Here is an 18,140-nt window from a genome sequence, read left to right on the forward strand (position 1 = left end):
TCTTTCCCTCCCTCCTTCCCCATTCCCAACTCTTTTTTGAGCGGATTAAGTGTGTTCATATCTCTGTGTGTCTTTGTCTCATCAATGTGTGAATGTAATGATGTGTGTATGTGTGTGTGTGTGTGTGTGTGTGTGTGTGTGTGTGTGTGTGTGCAAGGAGTGGTGTGTCAGTTGCAACTCGAACATCCAATAATATCCTTGTCCACTGGATTTCATCACTGTCTTTAGTCACTAAATATTGCCGTGTGTCCCCTTTTTATAGTACAAATATGTGCACAGTTTAATTTAAATACATCTCTAAGATTTTATTACATACAATATACACACAACCTGGATCTGCAAACCTGCATTAAGACTGGAGGATTTGGGTAGGCAGTAATGACCTTCAATGAAAGACATTTCAGAGGGACAGAGGACAACAAATAAGTGTGACACAACCAATGAGAATATCTCTTACAACAATACATTAACCAATAAATAATTGAAGTACAAGAGTAATGAAACAACAAGTAAATTAATACATGAACCAAAATGAAAACTGACTGCTGTGCAACACAGACTGACAGACTGCTGTGTTGAACAAAACAACCACTAACAACCATCATTTCAGACACCAGACAATGACAAAAAAGTACAAACCATACATCAATTCTGAGTAATAACAATATTAACAACAATAACCATATTATATTTGTCATTTCAGGACAAGTTGAGGTACAAGTTGAGGTAAAGTCAAGTGAAGTGTTGAGTTTGTAGAGGAGAAGACTAGGAAGAGAAGAGGGAGAGAGGAGGTAGAATAGTATAAAAAATAGTTTGTCTACAGTGTGTTTGTTCCCTTTAATTACATATAGTTGCTACACACAAGTTTATCATACATTTTAACTTACATATAAGTATAATTATTATTTATTTGTTGAATCATTCTATACTGTACTGCTGGAGATGGATGACGTTCTACAGATGACTTTTTGGAAGTTGAGAAGAGAACATTTATGATTGTGCGTTAACTGACACTGAACACAAATTGACAAGCCTCAACACCAAGATCTCAATACAGCATCTCTCTCAGCCACAATAGAGGGTAGAGGATAAGGTTGAGGAACTGGCTAGCTAAAATTATTAGAAAAATACAATGATTCTGAGAGAATAGAGCTGGGTTGACAGAGGACACAACACTAAGTTAAAGCTCCCTTCTGCAGCACACTGAAGTGCAAAAGTTAGGGCATGGACCCTTCTTTAACGATTATTAAAGGGTGTTGCCATAGCAACCGAAATATCATCATCACTCAAAGCAAGCTTATCGATCACTGATCATGTCAAACAAGACTCAAATCACACAAGAACACTCAAATCAGACAACTGCTAAATAGTAACTTGTAGAGCACTGCATCCACCAACCCAGACCTCTATCAAAAACACCACAGTGGAACTAGGTGGTAGTGCAGTAAAATGGGGGAAGTGTAGTAAAACTGTGGTAAAACAGAAGTGTTTTCATAGAGGCATCCCAATCAGGGCAGGTCGCAGGGCAGGATGGTGTTCCTGCGGTCGTAAGCGGTGTCGTCACTCTCTTCTCCTTCACTCCCTTCATCCAGCACCCTATCCCTCTCCTCCTCTTCCTCTGTCTCGCTCTGATACCGGTCGTTCTCTCGCCCCCGCAGTCTCTCCCTCTCTCTGTCTCTTCCTCTGTCACTTTCTCTTTCCCTGTCTCTTTCCCTGTCTCTTTCTCTGTCTCTTTCCCTGTCTCTTTCCCTTCTGTCTCTATCCCCTCTGTCTCTCTCTCTGTGGGAGCGAGGGAGTGTGGGGATCTGGGAAGACAAAGAGAAACAGAGTCAGAGAGAGGCCATCACAGGGCCATCCAACTCAAACTTTCACACAAATATTCCATTGATATCAATACATGATAAACAAGAAACCCACACATCTTAAGTTAGGATTGAGCCCTAGTTGTAGCTGTAACCATGCAGTAAATTAATGGGAAGCCAGCCTACCTGGTTGTCGTGGCTGGGCAGGGCGCAGTAGCCAGGCTCTTTTCTGCGGAGAATGCGTGGGGAGTGGGTACGGAAGGCAGAGGGCCGTGGGGAGTGGGAGTGGGAACAGTTGGAGCGCGGGGAGGGAGAGCGGACCGAACGGGGGGACGGAGAGCGGACGGAGCGGGGAGAGTTGGTGATGGAGTAGATCTGGGACAGGTTGGAGTGGCCGTGGTGGTTTAGTTTGGGCGGGCGGGGGGAGCGCGGGGGTAAATCGGGAGGTCTCATGGGGTCCACCAGGTCCATCTCAGTGAGGACAGGGGGCGGGGGGATGAACTCCTCATCCTCAGGGGAGAGGAGATCCGCGTCAATCTCAGCTAGCTCTGCCCTGGACAGGTGGTCCACAATCCCAGCCCCAAACGAGTCGCCCACCACGTTGATTGAGGTACGCATTCTGTCACTGACCCAACAGACAGACAATGCTGGAGTCAGCCATGACTGATCACTGTGTTACAGTTACACTACCAGACAGGAGCTCTCATGGATGAGTAGATGCCAACAACAGCAATGCCATCTACAGCTAAGTACCACTCTACCCTTTACAGTTTACAATATGTGTTGCATTTTGAAAGAGCTTGATGTACCCTAGTTTTCTTCCATTTAGATAATAAGCAACATTGAATCATGGTAGTCTAATGTCATCACATTGTTGAATAAAATACCAATATATTGTGTATGTGTGACTCACAGCAGCCAGTCGACAGCGATGAGCAGGCTGATGTCCTGGGTGGGCAGGCCCACAGCTGTAAGGATCAACAGCATGGTGACCAGGCCTGCACTGGGAATACTGGCCGCTCCCACACTGGCCAGGGTAGCTGTCATACTGGGAGGAGAGGAGGGGAAGGAGAGAGGGAGAGGATGTTACACACATGTTTCTCATTCCAAGACATTGTCACCACAGTGCATTAGCATGTGACTCAGAAAAGTCATCAGTAAGCAACCACAACTGATAGATACAGTAGGCCTACAGTTACATGACTATTTCAAGGTACAAAAAGCCATGGAGGAAGGGACATAGCTTTCTCTTACATACATACCGAGCATGACAGCCTTAAAACCATCACTGCACTTTAGTACTATATCTAAAAGCATAATATATTACACCCAGGTAACACACCTCAACACAAAAATATCCTAAGAAACCCCCTGGGCCAGGGGTGTTAGTGGTAAAGAAGAGGCCTACCTGACAGTAACGATCTGTCCTGCGTCCAGGTTGATGTCATTCATCTGAGCGATGAAGATGGCTGCCACCGCCTCGTACAGGGCTGTACCGTCCATGTTGATGGTGGCTCCGATGGGCAGCACGAAACGCGTCACACGCTTATCGATCTTCAGATTCTCCTCCAGACAGCGAAACGTGACAGGTAACGTTCCCGCACTGAGGGAAGGACAGAGTGGGTAAGAAAGGGATAAAGACAGGTAGAGAGAGATAAAGGGAAGAAAATAAAAGTGGGGAGAGAGGGTATAAAGACATTATATAGAGAGAGAGGTATTGAGAAAGAAAATAATGACAGAAAGAGTGAGAGAGAGGGAGGGTGAGGGAGAGTGAGGGTGGGGGAGGGTGAGGGAAAGGGAGGGTGAGGGAGAGTGAGGGAGAGGGAGGGTGAGGGAGGGAGAGGGAGAAGGAGGGAGAGGGAGGGAGAGTGCGGGTGAGGGAGATTGAGGGAGGGAGAGGGAGGGTGAGGGATGGTGAGGGAGAGGGGGAGGGTGAGTGAGTGAGGGAGGGAGGGAGGGAGGGAGGGAGGGAGGGAGGGAGGGAGGGAGGGAGGGAGGGAGGGAGGGAGGGAGGGAGGGAGGGAGGGAGGGAGGGAGGGAGGGAGAGGGAGGGTGAGGGAGAGTGAGGGTAGGGGAGGGAGAGGGAGGGAGAGTGCGGGTGAGGGAGATTGAGGGAGAGAGAGAGAGGTTTAGGGAGGGTGAGGGAGGGAGGGAGGGTGAGTGAGGGAGTGGGGGGGTGAGGGAGGTGAGGGAGAAAGGGGGAGGGAGAGGGAGAGGGAGGGTGAGGGTGAGGGAGGGAGAATGTAAAAAAAGAAGGGGGGGGGGGCAGAGAGGGTGAGAGGAGGGGTGAAATCTAACAGCATCATCATAACAGCAGGGGTATTTTACAATCCAATGAATGAATTGCAGGAATTTGATTTGAGCCCAAGCTAAGCCCAGGTCATAATATAATTAGAGAAAGTTGATAGGATTACTCTTATTCTCTAAAGCCTCCATAATGCGTCAAAATGACAGTTGGTTTGAGCAGCATGACAGATTCAGAAGCAGCGGAAACACGGCCAGTTTGGCCCATCCAACCTTATCCAGAGCCCCAGACATTTACAACACAGGGTATGTCAATCTGTCTGTCTGTCTGTGTGTCTGTCAGACAGAGCTGGTCTGGGATCACCCAGATTCATGCACAGTTGGCTCTGCAGCTCTAGTTTGTCAGCCCTCTTATTCTGGGTTAACCTAAATAGCCCAGCAACCAATACACAGTAACATAACACCCCTCCATCACATTTACTACGGTACCTGATGCCATACAGTATCATGCAGTGCTACTAAGGAAAATACACACCAGCACAAATTGGCTAAACATAGTATATACGCCCACCCTCCACACACACCCAACCCTCCCTAGAGTGTTCCTCCCTCCTCTACCTGCTGGCGGTGCCCAGGGCAGTGATCCAGGCCTGGAAGATCCCAGAGTAGAAGGTGAAGGGGCTCTTCCTTGTGATGGTGAAGAAGATGAGTGGCAGGATAATGCCCCCATGGATCATCAGGCCCACTATGACAGTCACCATGTACATGCCCAGCTGTCTGGCCACCACCTCCAGGTCCCCGATGGCTGCTATCTTCCCTGAGATCAGAGAGGCAATACCAACTGGAGAGTACCTGAAGACACAACATGGAGGGTCAACACACCACTGGTAATGAGGAGGGTTCTTCCAGAATATTGCAAGTGAAGGAAAATATATGGGGAGAGGAAACCACTTTAGATTATTGAGACACACCCCACCTATGGCATCAATACTAAACAGGCAGTGGGACTAGGTGCTAAGGAACCACAGCTGGGCAGGTCAAAGGTCATAGCAACACAACCTTAGCATCTGAGGTGTAAGGGATGTACTGTGTGTTGATCTGGGAGGAAGATGGCATTTAGCCAGAGTTGTTTGGTAGAGTATGTAGTATACTGTGTATGACCAGTGTGTTTAGTGTACTGTGTATGACATGTTATTTGTATATATATGCTGGTTTGTTTGGCCAGCTCTGTAGGCCTAGTAGTGAGTAATGTGTTTAGTGTGTAAAATGGGTGGTTTACATTGGGTTTGTGGTATGGAGAACACAGTTTCTTTGGAAAATGTGCTGCGCATCAAGATGGCCCCTGAGTAGGTGCTTCTTTGTGGTGGAGAGAGATAGAGAGAGAGAGAGAGAGAGAGAGAGAGAGAGAGAGAGAGGGGGAGAGAGAGAGGGGGGATATGTTTTTCTCTCTCTCAGTGGTACTGGCCAGTGTCCTGTGAAGTCTCTCTGTCTCTCCCCCTTTCTCTCTCTTTTCCCTCGCTCTTTTAATGTAACTGGACTGTCTGCTACTGTCCTGCAAAGCATCAAGGCCTTCATCGCTCTCCAAGGACATGGATCTCACCAAGTACCTCTGTCCTGCCCTGCATCAGTCTGTCTGCGCTCTGATCTGTGCTGGCCTGCTGAGCAGCTAGTGGCTCCTTTCCTGTCTGTGGATTAATTACGTTCTGGACCTGTTCCACCCTCTCCCCCCTGGGAACCAGAAAGGCTTCTGCTCTGCTCCCACTCCTGCTAGTCCTCAGCATTCCACACACTGTCATGTCTTAGGGAATCCTTCTCCCTATATTTCTCCCCTTTCCAATCCTCTCTCTGCCCCTGGTCCCAGTTCCCACCATTTTTCTCATGTACGCAGTCCTCCCCTTATTCATGACTGTCAGTGAATTCATCACTGTCCATAGAATGTTTTTCAGCACTGCAGCCATTGTTCCACTGGAGGAAAAACAGACCCATACAGAGACACAGACAGGGACACAGACAGGGTCACAGACAGGGACACAGACAGGAAGACACCGACAGGGACACAGACAGGAAGACACAGACAGGCACACAGACATGGTCACAGACAGGGACACAGACAGGAAGACATAGACAGGGGCACAGACAGGAAGACACAGACAGGGACAGAGACAGGGCAACACAGACAGGAAGACACAGACAGGAAGACACAGACAGGGACACAGACAGGAAGACACAGACAGGGACACAGACATGGTCACAGACAGGGACACAGACAGGAAGACATAGACAGGGGCACAGACAGGAAGACACAGACAGGGACAGAGACAGGGCAACACAGACAGGAAGACACAGACAGGAAGACACAGACAGGGACACAGACAGGAAGACACAGACAGGGACACATACAGGAAGACACAGACAGGGACACAGACAGGAAGAAACAGACAGGAAGACACAGACAGGGACACAGACAGGAAGACACATACAGGAAGACACAGGGACACAGATAGGGACACAGACAGGGACACAGACAGGAAGACACAGACAGGGACACCGAGAGAGACACAGACAAGGACACAGACAGGGACACAGACAGGAAGACACAGCCAGGAAGACACAAAGAGACACGTACCACATGATCATGCCCACCATCTTCATGATGATCTCGTTGAGGATGTTGAAGAACTCTGACATGAGCTTCCCCTTCTCTCCCATCTTCCCCATGCACATTCCAAATGTGATGAAGAACCCAATTAAACCTTCAGAAAACATAATTACAACATTAAATCTTCTGTTCATAAATAACCAATGTGCTCTCTCAATACGAATGATGAATATATCTAAACCAATGAAACAATAGGAAATAGACATAATAGTATTCCGTCCAATCAACAGAAAGAGAGGGGAACCGAACAGGACATTGTTGCCCAATCAGTGAATAGAGAGGAAAGAACCATAGCATTCTCTCACCCAGAACATTCATGCCCCATTTGAACTCCAGTTTCTTCTTGCTGACTATGACAGGTTCTGTCTGGTTCGGAGGTATCACTGACACTTTCTTTGCTACTGTTTGAACCTGAAGAGAGAGGGGTGGGGGGGGGGAGAAAGAGAGAGAGAGAGAGAGAGAGAGAGAGCAACCACCAGAGAGATGAGAGAGATGTTTATGCAGACAGCGAAGAAGAGAGGGGGAGAGAGAGAGGGGGAGAGAGAGAGAGGTAGAGAGAGAGAGGTAAAGAGAAGATGAAAGATGGAAAAGGGGGCAGGGGATCGTCATGCAATTTCTTGGCTGATCTGCAAAAGTAATTACAATATCAATGAATCTCTGATGAGGACAAACGCAGTGATAGCACACAGCAAGAGAAAAGATCCCTATAAGCCCAGGGCTGAACAGCACACACACACACACACACACACACACACACACACACATGCACATGCGCACACACGCACACACACACACACACACACACACATACACACACTAGGCAGATGCCTTACTGTAGTAAATGAAGACAACCCAACGCAGCTGTAAAGAGATTAGCACCGACAGAAGGTCTGACCCTCACCCAGTATAACACAGAAAAGCATTTCTAATCATTCAGACACACACACGAAAGAGAGAGAGAGATAGAGAGCTATAAGGAGAGAGAGAGAAAAAACACAGGATTTGGACAAAAGAAGGCAACTGATGATCTGCCTGCTTGGATAAACAGCAGTCATATCTGCCAGGCAGCGTTGCTTTGTGAATCACAAAGAAAGAGTCTGTTCTGTCTTGTCCTGCCCTATCATGTCCTGTAGTCTCCTGTCCTCTCCTGTTCTATCCTGTGGTCAGCCATCTGAGCACAGGATCATGTCCCCCTGATGCTAGGACAGCAGAGTCCCTGCCCATCTTCTGAAAACGTCTGAAAGCCTACCTCTTCAAAGATCTTAAATAAGACATCTTAGTCTCATTCCTCCTTCAAGACTATAGGAAAATAATTCCAGATGAAGCTGGTTGAGAGAATGCCAAGAGTGTGCAAAGCTGTCATCAAGGCAAAGGGTGGCTATTTTAAGAATATAAAATATCAAATATATTTTGATTTGTTTAACACTTTTTTGGTTACTACATGATTCCACATGTGTTATTTCATGGTTATTCTACAATGTAGAAAATAGTAAAAATAAAGAAAAACCCTTGAATGAGTAGGTGTGTCCAAACTTTTGACTGGTACTTTATATAGTACTATAAATACCCCAATTCATGTTGTTAAATTCAAAAGAATACAATGAAAGAATTGCTGACACCATTCAAACCAATGAGGGTTCTGAACTTTAAAGCCAATTATCTCAGAATCATATTTTTGCAGACAGCACCTTATAGTCCCAAGCTCTAGATATGCTGCTGACTAGATATGCACATCAGATAGAACGTATTCTCTACTCTAAAGCACAATTCTACTTCCATGATGACATAAGCCACTCCTTTATAGGAACTAGTCTGTGCATATACAGTCCCTTCAGAAAGTATTAGCTCTCCTTGACATTTTTTTATGTTACAGGCTAAATTTAAAATAGATTACATTTAGATTGTTTGTCACTGGCCTACACACAATACCCCATAATGTCAAAGTGGAATTATGAAATGTTTACAAATTAATTACAAATGAAAAGCTGAAATGTCTTGAGTCAATAAGTACTCAACCCCTTTGTTATGGCAATTCAAAAGTCAAATTTGCTTAACAAGTCACATAATAAGTTGCATGGACTCACTCTGTGTGCAATAACAGGGTTTAACAATGACTACCTCATCTAAATAAATTATTAGTCATTTAGCAGACGCTCTTATCCAGAGCGACTTACAGGAGCAATTAAGGTTAAGTGCCTTGCTCAAGGGCACATTGACAGATTTTTCACCTAGTCGGCTCGGGGATTAGAACCAGCGACCTTTCGGTTACTGGCACAACGCTCTTAACCACTAAGCTACCTGCCGCCCCATCTCTGTACCCCACACATACAATTATCTGTAAGGTCCCTCAGTTGAGCAGTGAATTTCAAACACAGATTCAACCACAAAGACCAGGGAGGTTTTCCAATGCCTCGCAAAGAAGGGCACCTTTTTAAAACAGTTACAGAGTTTATTAGCTGTGATAGGAGAAAACTGAGTAGTTACTACACAATACTCCACAATACTAACCTAATTGACAGAGTGAAAAGAAGAAAGCCTGTACAGAATACAAATATTCCAAAACATGCATCCTGTTTGCAGTAAGGCACTAAAGTAAAACTGCAAAAAATGTGGCAAAGAAATGAACTTAATGTCCTTAATACAAAGTGTTATGTTTGGGGCAAATCCAAAACAACACATCACTGAGTATCACTCTTCATATTTTCAAGCATGGTGGTGGCTGCATCATGTTATGGGTATGCTTGTCATCGGCAAGGACTAGGGAGTTTTTTATGATAAAAAGAAACGGAATAGAGCTAAGCACAGGCAAAATCCTAATGAAAAACCTGGTTCAGTCTATTTTCCAACAGACACTGGGAGACAAATTCACCTTTCAGCAGGAAAATAAACTAAAACACAAGGCCAAATATACACTGGAGTTGCTTACTAAGACGACATTGAATGTTCCTAATTGGCCTAGTTACAGTTTTGACTTAAATTGGCTTGAAAATCTATGGCAAGACTTAAAAATAGCTGTCTAGCAATGATCAACAACCAACATGACAGAACTTGAAGAATTTTGTGCAAATATTGTACAATGCAGGTGTGCAAAGCTCTTAGAAACTTACCCAGAAAGACTGTAATCGCTGACAAAGGTGACTCTAACATGTATTGACTCAGGGGGTTGAATACTTATCTAATGAAGATATATTAGTGTTTTTTTATTAATTTTTTTCCAACTTTGACATTACAGAGTATTTTGTGTAGATCGTTGACAAAAACTATTACAATTAAATCAATTTTAATCCCACTTGGTAACACAACAAAATGTGGAAAAAGTAAAGTGATGTGAATACTTTCTGAAGGCACTGAGACAATCATTTGCGAATTAGACACAATTGCCCCATAAGCCACACATTCCCAATGCTGGTCATTAAAGTCAGGCTTTGATAGGATCCACATCTCACAATAACAACTGAACATCCATTGTTTGATGGGGTCTGGGTATAGTTCTGGGTATGGGTATGGGTCTAGTTCTGGGTCTGGGTCCTACCTGTTGGAAGCAGGCCTGCACCAGGTTTTCAGGGAACAGGTTCCTGATGAGGTCCAGGAAGGCATCCAGACTGCTGACCTCTTGGTTCTTGGGGGCGGCGTTCTGCTCCTGACTGCTCCTGAGTTTGGGGTTTCCCGGGTGGATCCCCAGGACCAGGATGACCCCCAGGATGGCAGCGATGACTGTAGTGGACATGTAGTAGACCATGGCCCTGGAGCCCATCCTCCCACTGGAACGAGCATCCAGACCAGCCAGACCTGGGAGGGAGAGAGACAGGCTGATGAGCAGGGCACCTTCCACCTGCATGTGTGTGTGTGTGTGTGTGTGTGTGTGTGTGTGTGTGTGTGTGTGTGTTTGTGTGTGTGAGTGTGTGTGTGTGTGTGTGTGTGTGTGTGTGTGTGTGTGTGTGTGTGTGTGTGTGTGTGTGTGTGTGTGTGTGTGTGTGTGTGTGTGTGTGTGTGTGTGTGTGTGTGTGTGTGTGTGTGTGCAGGCACGTGTGTGCTGTGTACTACAATGGTGTACCTGTGATGAGGCTGGAGATGATGAGGGGCAAGATGAGCATCTTCAGCATCCTCATGAGGATGTCTCCAGGAAAGGACACCAGCATTAGGGTGTTGGGGTCTGTAATAGAAACATACCGCAGCAGCATCCCAAACAGCGACCCCGCTATTACACCTGTCACAGTGCACAGAGGAGAGGAGTTAGCACAACAGCCACACAATGGTTGCCTCTGTCACCCTTACAGCTTCTGTGAGAGCGCAGAGAGGAGAGATTCCAGTGAAATGCTTTAGAAGAGCATTTCGAGAGGGTTTATAATCACAGCGTCTAACTCATTGGGTTTCATTTCCATTCCAGGGGGAGTTACAGTAAGTGCACAGTGCATTCGGAAAGTATTCAGACCCCTTCACTTTTTCCCCACTTTGTTACGTTACAGCATTATTCTAAAATTGATTTAAAAAATGTTTTTCCTCATTCATCTACACACAATACCCCATAATGACAAAGCGAAAACAGGTTTTCAGATTTTTCTGCAAATGTATTTAAAATAAAAAACAGAAATACCTTATTTACATAAGTATTCAGACCCTTTACTATGAGACTCGAAATTGAGCTCAGGTACATCCTGTTTCCATTGATCATCCTTGAGATGTTCATACAACTTGATTGGTAAATTCAATTGATTGGACATGATTTGGAAAGGCACACACCTGTCTATATAAGGTCCCACAGTTGACAGTGCATGTCAGAGCAAAAACCAAGCCATGAGGTTGAAGGAATTCAAATCAAATCAAATCAAATGTTATTTGTCATATGTGCCGAATGCAACAGTTGTAGACCTTACAGTGAAATGCTTACTTACAAGCCCTTAATCAACAATCCAGTTTTAAGAAAAATAATTGTTAAGTAAACAATAGATAAGTAAAAAATAAAAGCAGTAAAATAACAGTAAAAAGACAGAGTCAATGTGCAGGGGCACCGGTTAGTCGAGGTAATTGAGGTAATTTGTACATGTAGGTATAGTTAAAGTGACTATGCATAGATAATAAACAGAGAGTAGCAGCAGTGTAAAGGAGGGGGGGGGGGGGGCAATGCAAATAGTCTGGGTAGCAATTTGATTAGCTGTTCAGGAGTCTTACGGCTTGGGGGTAGAAGCTGTTAAGAAGCCTTTTGGACCTAGACTTGGTGCTCCGGAACCGCTTGCCGTGCGGTAGCAGAGAGAACAGTCTATGACTAGGGTGGTTGGAGTCTTTGACAATTTTTAGGGCCTTCCTCTGACACCGCCTGGTATAGAGGTCCTGGATGGCAGGAAGCTTGGCCCCAGTGATGTACTGGGCCGTACGCACTACCCTCTGTAGTGCCTTGTGGTTGGAGGCCGAGCAGTTGCCATACCAGGCAGTAATGCAACCAGTCAGGATGCTCTCAATGGTGCAACTGTAGAACTTTCTGAGGATCTGAGGACCCATGCCAAATCTTTTCAGTCCAGAACAGCTGATGCTCTCCTGAATGCTTCAGTGTTGCTTGCCTCGAAGTGAACATATAAGTGATTTAGCTCGTCTGGTAGGCTCGTGTCACTGGACAGCTCGCGGCTGTGCTTCCCTTTGTAGTCTGTAATAGATTGTAGTCTGTAATTGTCCGTAGAGCTCCGAGAAAGGATTGTGTCGAGGCACAGATCTGGGGAAGGTTACCACATTTGTTTTGCAGCATTGAAGGTCCCCAAGAACACAGTGGCCTCTATTATTCTTAAATGGAAGAAGTTTGGAACCACAAAGACTCTTCCTAGGGCTGGCCGCCCGACCAAACTGAGCAATCGGGGGAGAGGGGCCTTGGTCAGGGAGGTGACCAAGAACCCAATGGTCACTCTGACAGAGCTCCGGAGTTCCTCTGTGGAGATGGGAGAACCTTCCAGAAGGACAACCATCTCTGCAGCACTCCACCAATCAGGCCTTTATGGTAGAGTGGCCAGACGGAAGCCACTGCTCAGTAAAAGGCACATGACAGCCTGCTTGGAGTTTGCCAAAAGGCACCTAAAGGACTCTCAGACCATAAGAAACAAGATTCTCTGGACTGATAAAACCAAGATTGAACTCTTTGGCCTGAATGCCAAGAGTCACATCTGGAGGAAACCTGGCACCGTCCCTACGGTGAAGCATAGTGGTGGCAGCATCATGCTGAGGGGATGTTTTTCAGTGGCAGGGACTGGGAGAATGAGGGAAAGATGAACGGAGCAAAGTACAGAGAGATCCTTGATGAAAACCTGCTCCAGAGTGCTCAGGACCTCAGACTGGGGCGAAGGTTCACCTTCCAACAGGACAACAATCCTAAGCACACAGTCAAGACAACGCAGGAGTGGCTTCAGGACAAGTCTTTGAATGTCCTTGAGTGGCCCAGCCAGAGCCAGGACTTGAACCCGATCAAACATCTCTGGAGAGACCTGAAAAGAGCTGTGCAGCGATGCCCACATCCAACCTGACAGAGCTTGAGATGATCTGCAGAGAAGAATGGGAGAAACGCACCAAATACAGGTGTGCAAAGCTTGTAGCGTCATACCCAAGAAGACTCGAGGCTGTAATCACTGCCAAAGGTGCTTCAACAAAGTACTGAATAAAGTGTCTGAATACTTATTTAAATGTGATATTTAAGTTATTTATTTTTTATACATTTGCAAAAATGTCTAAAAACCTGTTTTTGCTTTGTCATTATGGGGTATTGTGTGTATTGCCGTGAAGCGAGGTAGTCACCTACCCAGTATAGTGAGGGCCAGCAGTGAGTTTCGGATGAGGAAGCCACAGTAGGTTCCCAAGAAACTCTTGGGAAGTTTGGGCTCCAACAAGTCCAACACTCCAGCGCCAACAATGGGTGGCAGTGCCTCATCATAATGAGCCTTATTAGACTGGTGGGCTGGCTGCTGATTCGTCATCCTGTCTGTGGTAGAGAGGGAGAGGGTGAGAGAGGGAGGTGTACTGTGAGAGCACACATCTGCCTGGTCAGAAAACAGCCCCATGCCTCTTCCTCTGGTGTAAGCATTTCAGTTAGCCTTTCTATTGGCTTGGGGAAACTTCCACCATATTGTTGCCTTTGGGTGCTGTTGATTAAGATGAGTAACATAGATCTGACAGATCAGTCAGGTTAAGGTCTGATAAATGTCATTACATTGAGAAGGAATGTACCCACAATCTGAATAAAACAGGATATGGAGGTGGAGAAAGACGGATGGAAATAATTGGGAGAGAGACGGAGAGAGGCGGAGTAACAAAGCGCTCTGACAATCATCTGTGAGTCATGTCATGCGAATGATCAACGATAATCTGAAAATGTGAGTGAGGGTGCAGGATTCTATTCAAGTCACCCATCCATCACCACCTAAACCAAACCCCCACTTCTGTCAGAGAAGGAACATCCAGCCTAACATCAGATATCAGACTAGAGAGGATCAAACATAGTCAAAACAATAGGTAGGCGTACAATCCTAATAAGACCTTTCCATAAAAGCACCAATATTATGTAAGCAATGTAAATCTGATCTGGTTTGATACATTAGAATAATATTCAACTAATTCCTACTCAGTCTGCTTAGTTTGTCTGTTCCAGTATTCCAATGCAGTGACCAGCAACACCAGTTCCAACAGAGTGTAGAGAGTGATGATGAATCCCCCTCCCACCAGAGATAAACACATCTGGAGAGCAACATGGCGGTGTGTGAAGTCAGCGTCTGGAACCTGAGTGGCACATTTACAAACAGACTGCCTCCGCTGGACAATCGCACATGATTATAATCCATCAGCCATGCAGAAGGCATTTCTACATAAGGAAGAATAGAGAAAACACTCACCAACATGCATGTAGACCAGTCTAGTCTAACCTCCTTTTATTACCTCTCTCCTTCCTTCTTTACCTCCTCCACTCTCTATGGACCTCACCCTTTGACCTCGCCTCTCTCCATCACGCTCTCTTTCCCTGCTCTGTTCATCAGCTTGTCTTCATCTCACGTATAAGTCCAACAACAGTAAAGTGGGATTGCCGGCAAATGCAAAAAAAAATGGGGGGGAAGGAGAAACTCTTTTAAAACCAAGTTTCAATAGCAGAGAGATATAATCCCTTTTGAACTGGGCAGTGGGGAAGGGGAGGGGAGGAGGGGGCTCCCTGTTTCTGTTACTGCACCAATCCTCTTTGCAAAATTCATTTCATTCTTAACATTAAGAACAATGTTTACAAACATCCAGGAGACAATGTACTGTACTCCAATTAACCAGCAGTCCTATTGTTGGAGGGTGAGTCAGAAACCCCACCATGACCTGATGAACTGCACAATCACTGTACTATCTGAAAACACAGAACACACAGAGTGTTTATGTGCATCCCAAATAGCACTCTTTTCTCTATATAATGTACAGTTCACCAGGGCCCATAGGGGTCTGGCCAAAAGTAGTGCACTATAAAGGGAAAAGGGTACCATTTGGGACACAGATCTCAGTGACAATACTTTGTGTTCAGTAGGATGGCAGTGCCAAAGACAGCCCAGGTCTACAGCTCTTAGGATGGGTATTAAGACCTTGGAGGAGGTCAGACAGAGGACCCGACCCCATAGAATTACATATACAGTAGGAATTTAATAAGATCTCTGTGGCTGACTCATTTTCCTACCAAACGACAGGATGCCTCCTGCATCATGTAATGAGGATATATCCTGAAGATTGAACAGCGCATAAACTGCAGTGACATGCTAAACGACCTGTAGCCTGCTGTAGCCGTGTTACAAATCCATCTTCTTCCTAGGACTAAGGGATTATTTTCCGTCTCCAGGAAATGTAGGAACGGCCTGAAAAGTGGGAGTGGGAGCTATCCTCCAAGGCTCCAACAGACCGACACAGAAGATAGTCCATATGTAACCCTGGACGAGAGCTAGCCTCCAATAGACTGAAAGGGAAGATAGTCCACATGTAGCTCTGGACGAGAGCTAGCCTCCAACAGACCGACAGGGAAGATAGTCCACATGTAACCCTGGACGAGAGCTAGCCTCCAATAGACTGAAAGGGAAGATAGTCCACATGTAGCTCTGGACGAGAGCTAGCCTCCAACAGACCGACAGGGAAGATAGTCCACATGTAACCCTGGACGAGAGCTAGCCTCCAATAGACTGAAAGGGAAGATAGTCCACATGTAGCTCTGGACGAGAGCTAGCCTCCAACAGACCGACAGGGAAGATAGTCCACATGTAGCCCTGGACCAGAGCTAGCCTCCAACAGACCGACAGGGAAGATAGTCCACATGTAACCCTGGACGAGAGCTAGCCTCCAAAAGACTGAAAGGGAAGATAGTCCACATGTAGCCCTGGACCAGAGCTAGCCTCCAACAGACCGACAGAGAAGATAATCCACATGTAGCCCTGGACCGGAGCTAGACATAGGGACTAGTCATATTAGTTTATGTTACATCATATCACATTATATCACAGATGAGTAATATGCTTCGTTATACATTCATCATAATCTCAGCACCCAGAACAGTATCTTGCATGCAGGCTTGTTAGCTATATTAATGTCAGTCTTTTACAAGAGACTATATACATAAAAGCAGACAGTCAATGGGTTTACATTGTTAAATCAGAGCCCTTACGGTAAATCCAGGATTTGGTCAAATGTGACAGAGGTATTACAACATTGGCAGGTATGTTCAAAGGCCATGAACTCTCTGAGGAGAAATCTACAGTATTCCTCAGGAAAAGGCTTTAGGGAAGCCCTCAGAACAGAAACATGTGTTAGGAATGAGCATAAAGCACCAGGGATGGAGGAGGATACTTCAAAGACAGCCAGGCTCAACGGGAGGAGAAGGCTGTAATCCTTACTGGCAGTGGTGTTCTTCTTTATGTGTCGTGCCATGTTGAGCTCTCCTGGATCAGCAACAAACCAGATTGAAACTAGTTCCATGCATCCAGATTCCAGAGATACTCACATCCCCGGAATGGTCATGCCAGGACAGCTGATCTCTCTCTCTTTGATCAGGAGGAGAGACTTACATCACTGTAGTATGTAATAAAATATCGCTGAGCTATCAATGCACATATTAACATTGGATTTGAAAACAAACTATCTATGTTATGATCTCTCTCACAATCATTATCAGTATCACTATCAGTATCACAATCACTATCAGCATCACGATCACTATCACTATGATATCAATATGACTATCACTGTCACTATGACGATCAGTATCTATCACTGTGACTGTCACTATGATGATCAGTATCTACAGTGTCTTCAGAAAGTATTCACACCCCTTGACTTATTTCACATTTTGTTGTTACAGCCTGAATTATTTTCTCAGCCATCTACACACAATACCCCATAATGACAAAGTGAAAACATGTTTTTTGAAATTTTAGCAAATATATTGAAAATGAAAATGAAATATTTCATTTACATACAGTACCAGTCAAAAGTTTGGACACACCTACTCATTCAAGGGTTTATCTTTATTTTTACTATTTTCTATCAAAACTATGAAATAACACATATGGAATCATGTATCACTCCTCATGAATCACTCCTCATTCGTCTTGAAGCTGGTTGAGAGAATGCCAAGAGTGTGCAAAGCTGTCATCAAGGCAAAGGGTGGCTACTTTGAAGAATATAAAATATAAAATATATTTTAATTTGTTCCATTTTTTTTGGTTACTTCATGATTCCATGTGTGTTATTTAATAGTTATGATGTCTTCACTATTATTCTACAATGTAGAAAATAGTAAAAATAAAGAAAAACCCTTGAGTGAGTAGGTGTGTCCAAACTTTGGACTGGTAGTGTAAGTATTCACACCCCTGGGTCAATACTTTCTAGAAGCACCTTTGGCAGTGATGAAAGCTGTGAGTCTTTTTGGGTAAGTCTCTAAGAGCTTTCCACACCTAGATTGTGCCACATTTCCCCATTATTATTTTCAAAATTCTTCAAACTCTGTCAAATTGGTTGTTGATCATTGCTAGACAACCATTTTCAGGTCTTGCCATAGATTTTCAAGTAGAATTAAGTCAGAACTGTAACTCGGCCACTCAGGAACATTCACTGTCTTATTGGTAAGCAACTCCAGTGTAGATTTGGCCTTGTGTTTTAGGTTCTTGTCCTGCTGAAAGGTGAATTCATCTCCCAGTGTCTGGTGGAAAGCAGACTGAACCAGGTTTTCCTCTAGGATTTTGCCTGTGCTTAGCTCCATTCCTTTTCTTTTTATCATAAAAAACTCCCTAATCCTTGTCGATCACAAGCATACCCATAACATGATGAAGTTTTGGAATATTTTTTATTCTGTACAGACTTCCTTCTTTTCACTCTGTCAATTAGGTTAGTATTGTGGAGTAACTACAATGTTCTTGATCCATCCTCAGTTTTCTCCTATCACAGCCATAAAACTC

The 18,140-nt window shown here is 45.0% G+C and overlaps 1 protein-coding gene across 1 annotated transcript; it reads right to left on the reverse strand.

Moving 5' to 3' along the window:
• Positions 1–1,508: 1,508 nt before the first annotated feature.
• Positions 1,509–13,655, reverse strand: LOC311104376 (excitatory amino acid transporter 2-like; the record flags this gene model as incomplete). Its single annotated transcript, XM_084146193.1, has 10 exons — positions 1,509–1,805; positions 1,989–2,427; positions 2,716–2,850; positions 3,211–3,405; positions 4,665–4,898; positions 6,673–6,799; positions 7,011–7,116; positions 10,238–10,494; positions 10,760–10,912; positions 13,481–13,655. The coding sequence occupies 10 exons, from the start codon at positions 13,653–13,655 to the stop codon at positions 1,509–1,511; spliced, it is 2,118 nt and encodes a 705-aa protein (XP_084002319.1).
• Positions 13,656–18,140: the final 4,485 nt, after the last annotated feature.

The sequence above is a fragment of the Coregonus lavaretus genome, assembly GCF_964263955.1.
Source record: "Coregonus lavaretus genome assembly, chromosome: 28".
In the NCBI taxonomy this organism is placed as follows: Eukaryota; Metazoa; Chordata; class Actinopteri; order Salmoniformes; family Salmonidae; genus Coregonus; species Coregonus lavaretus.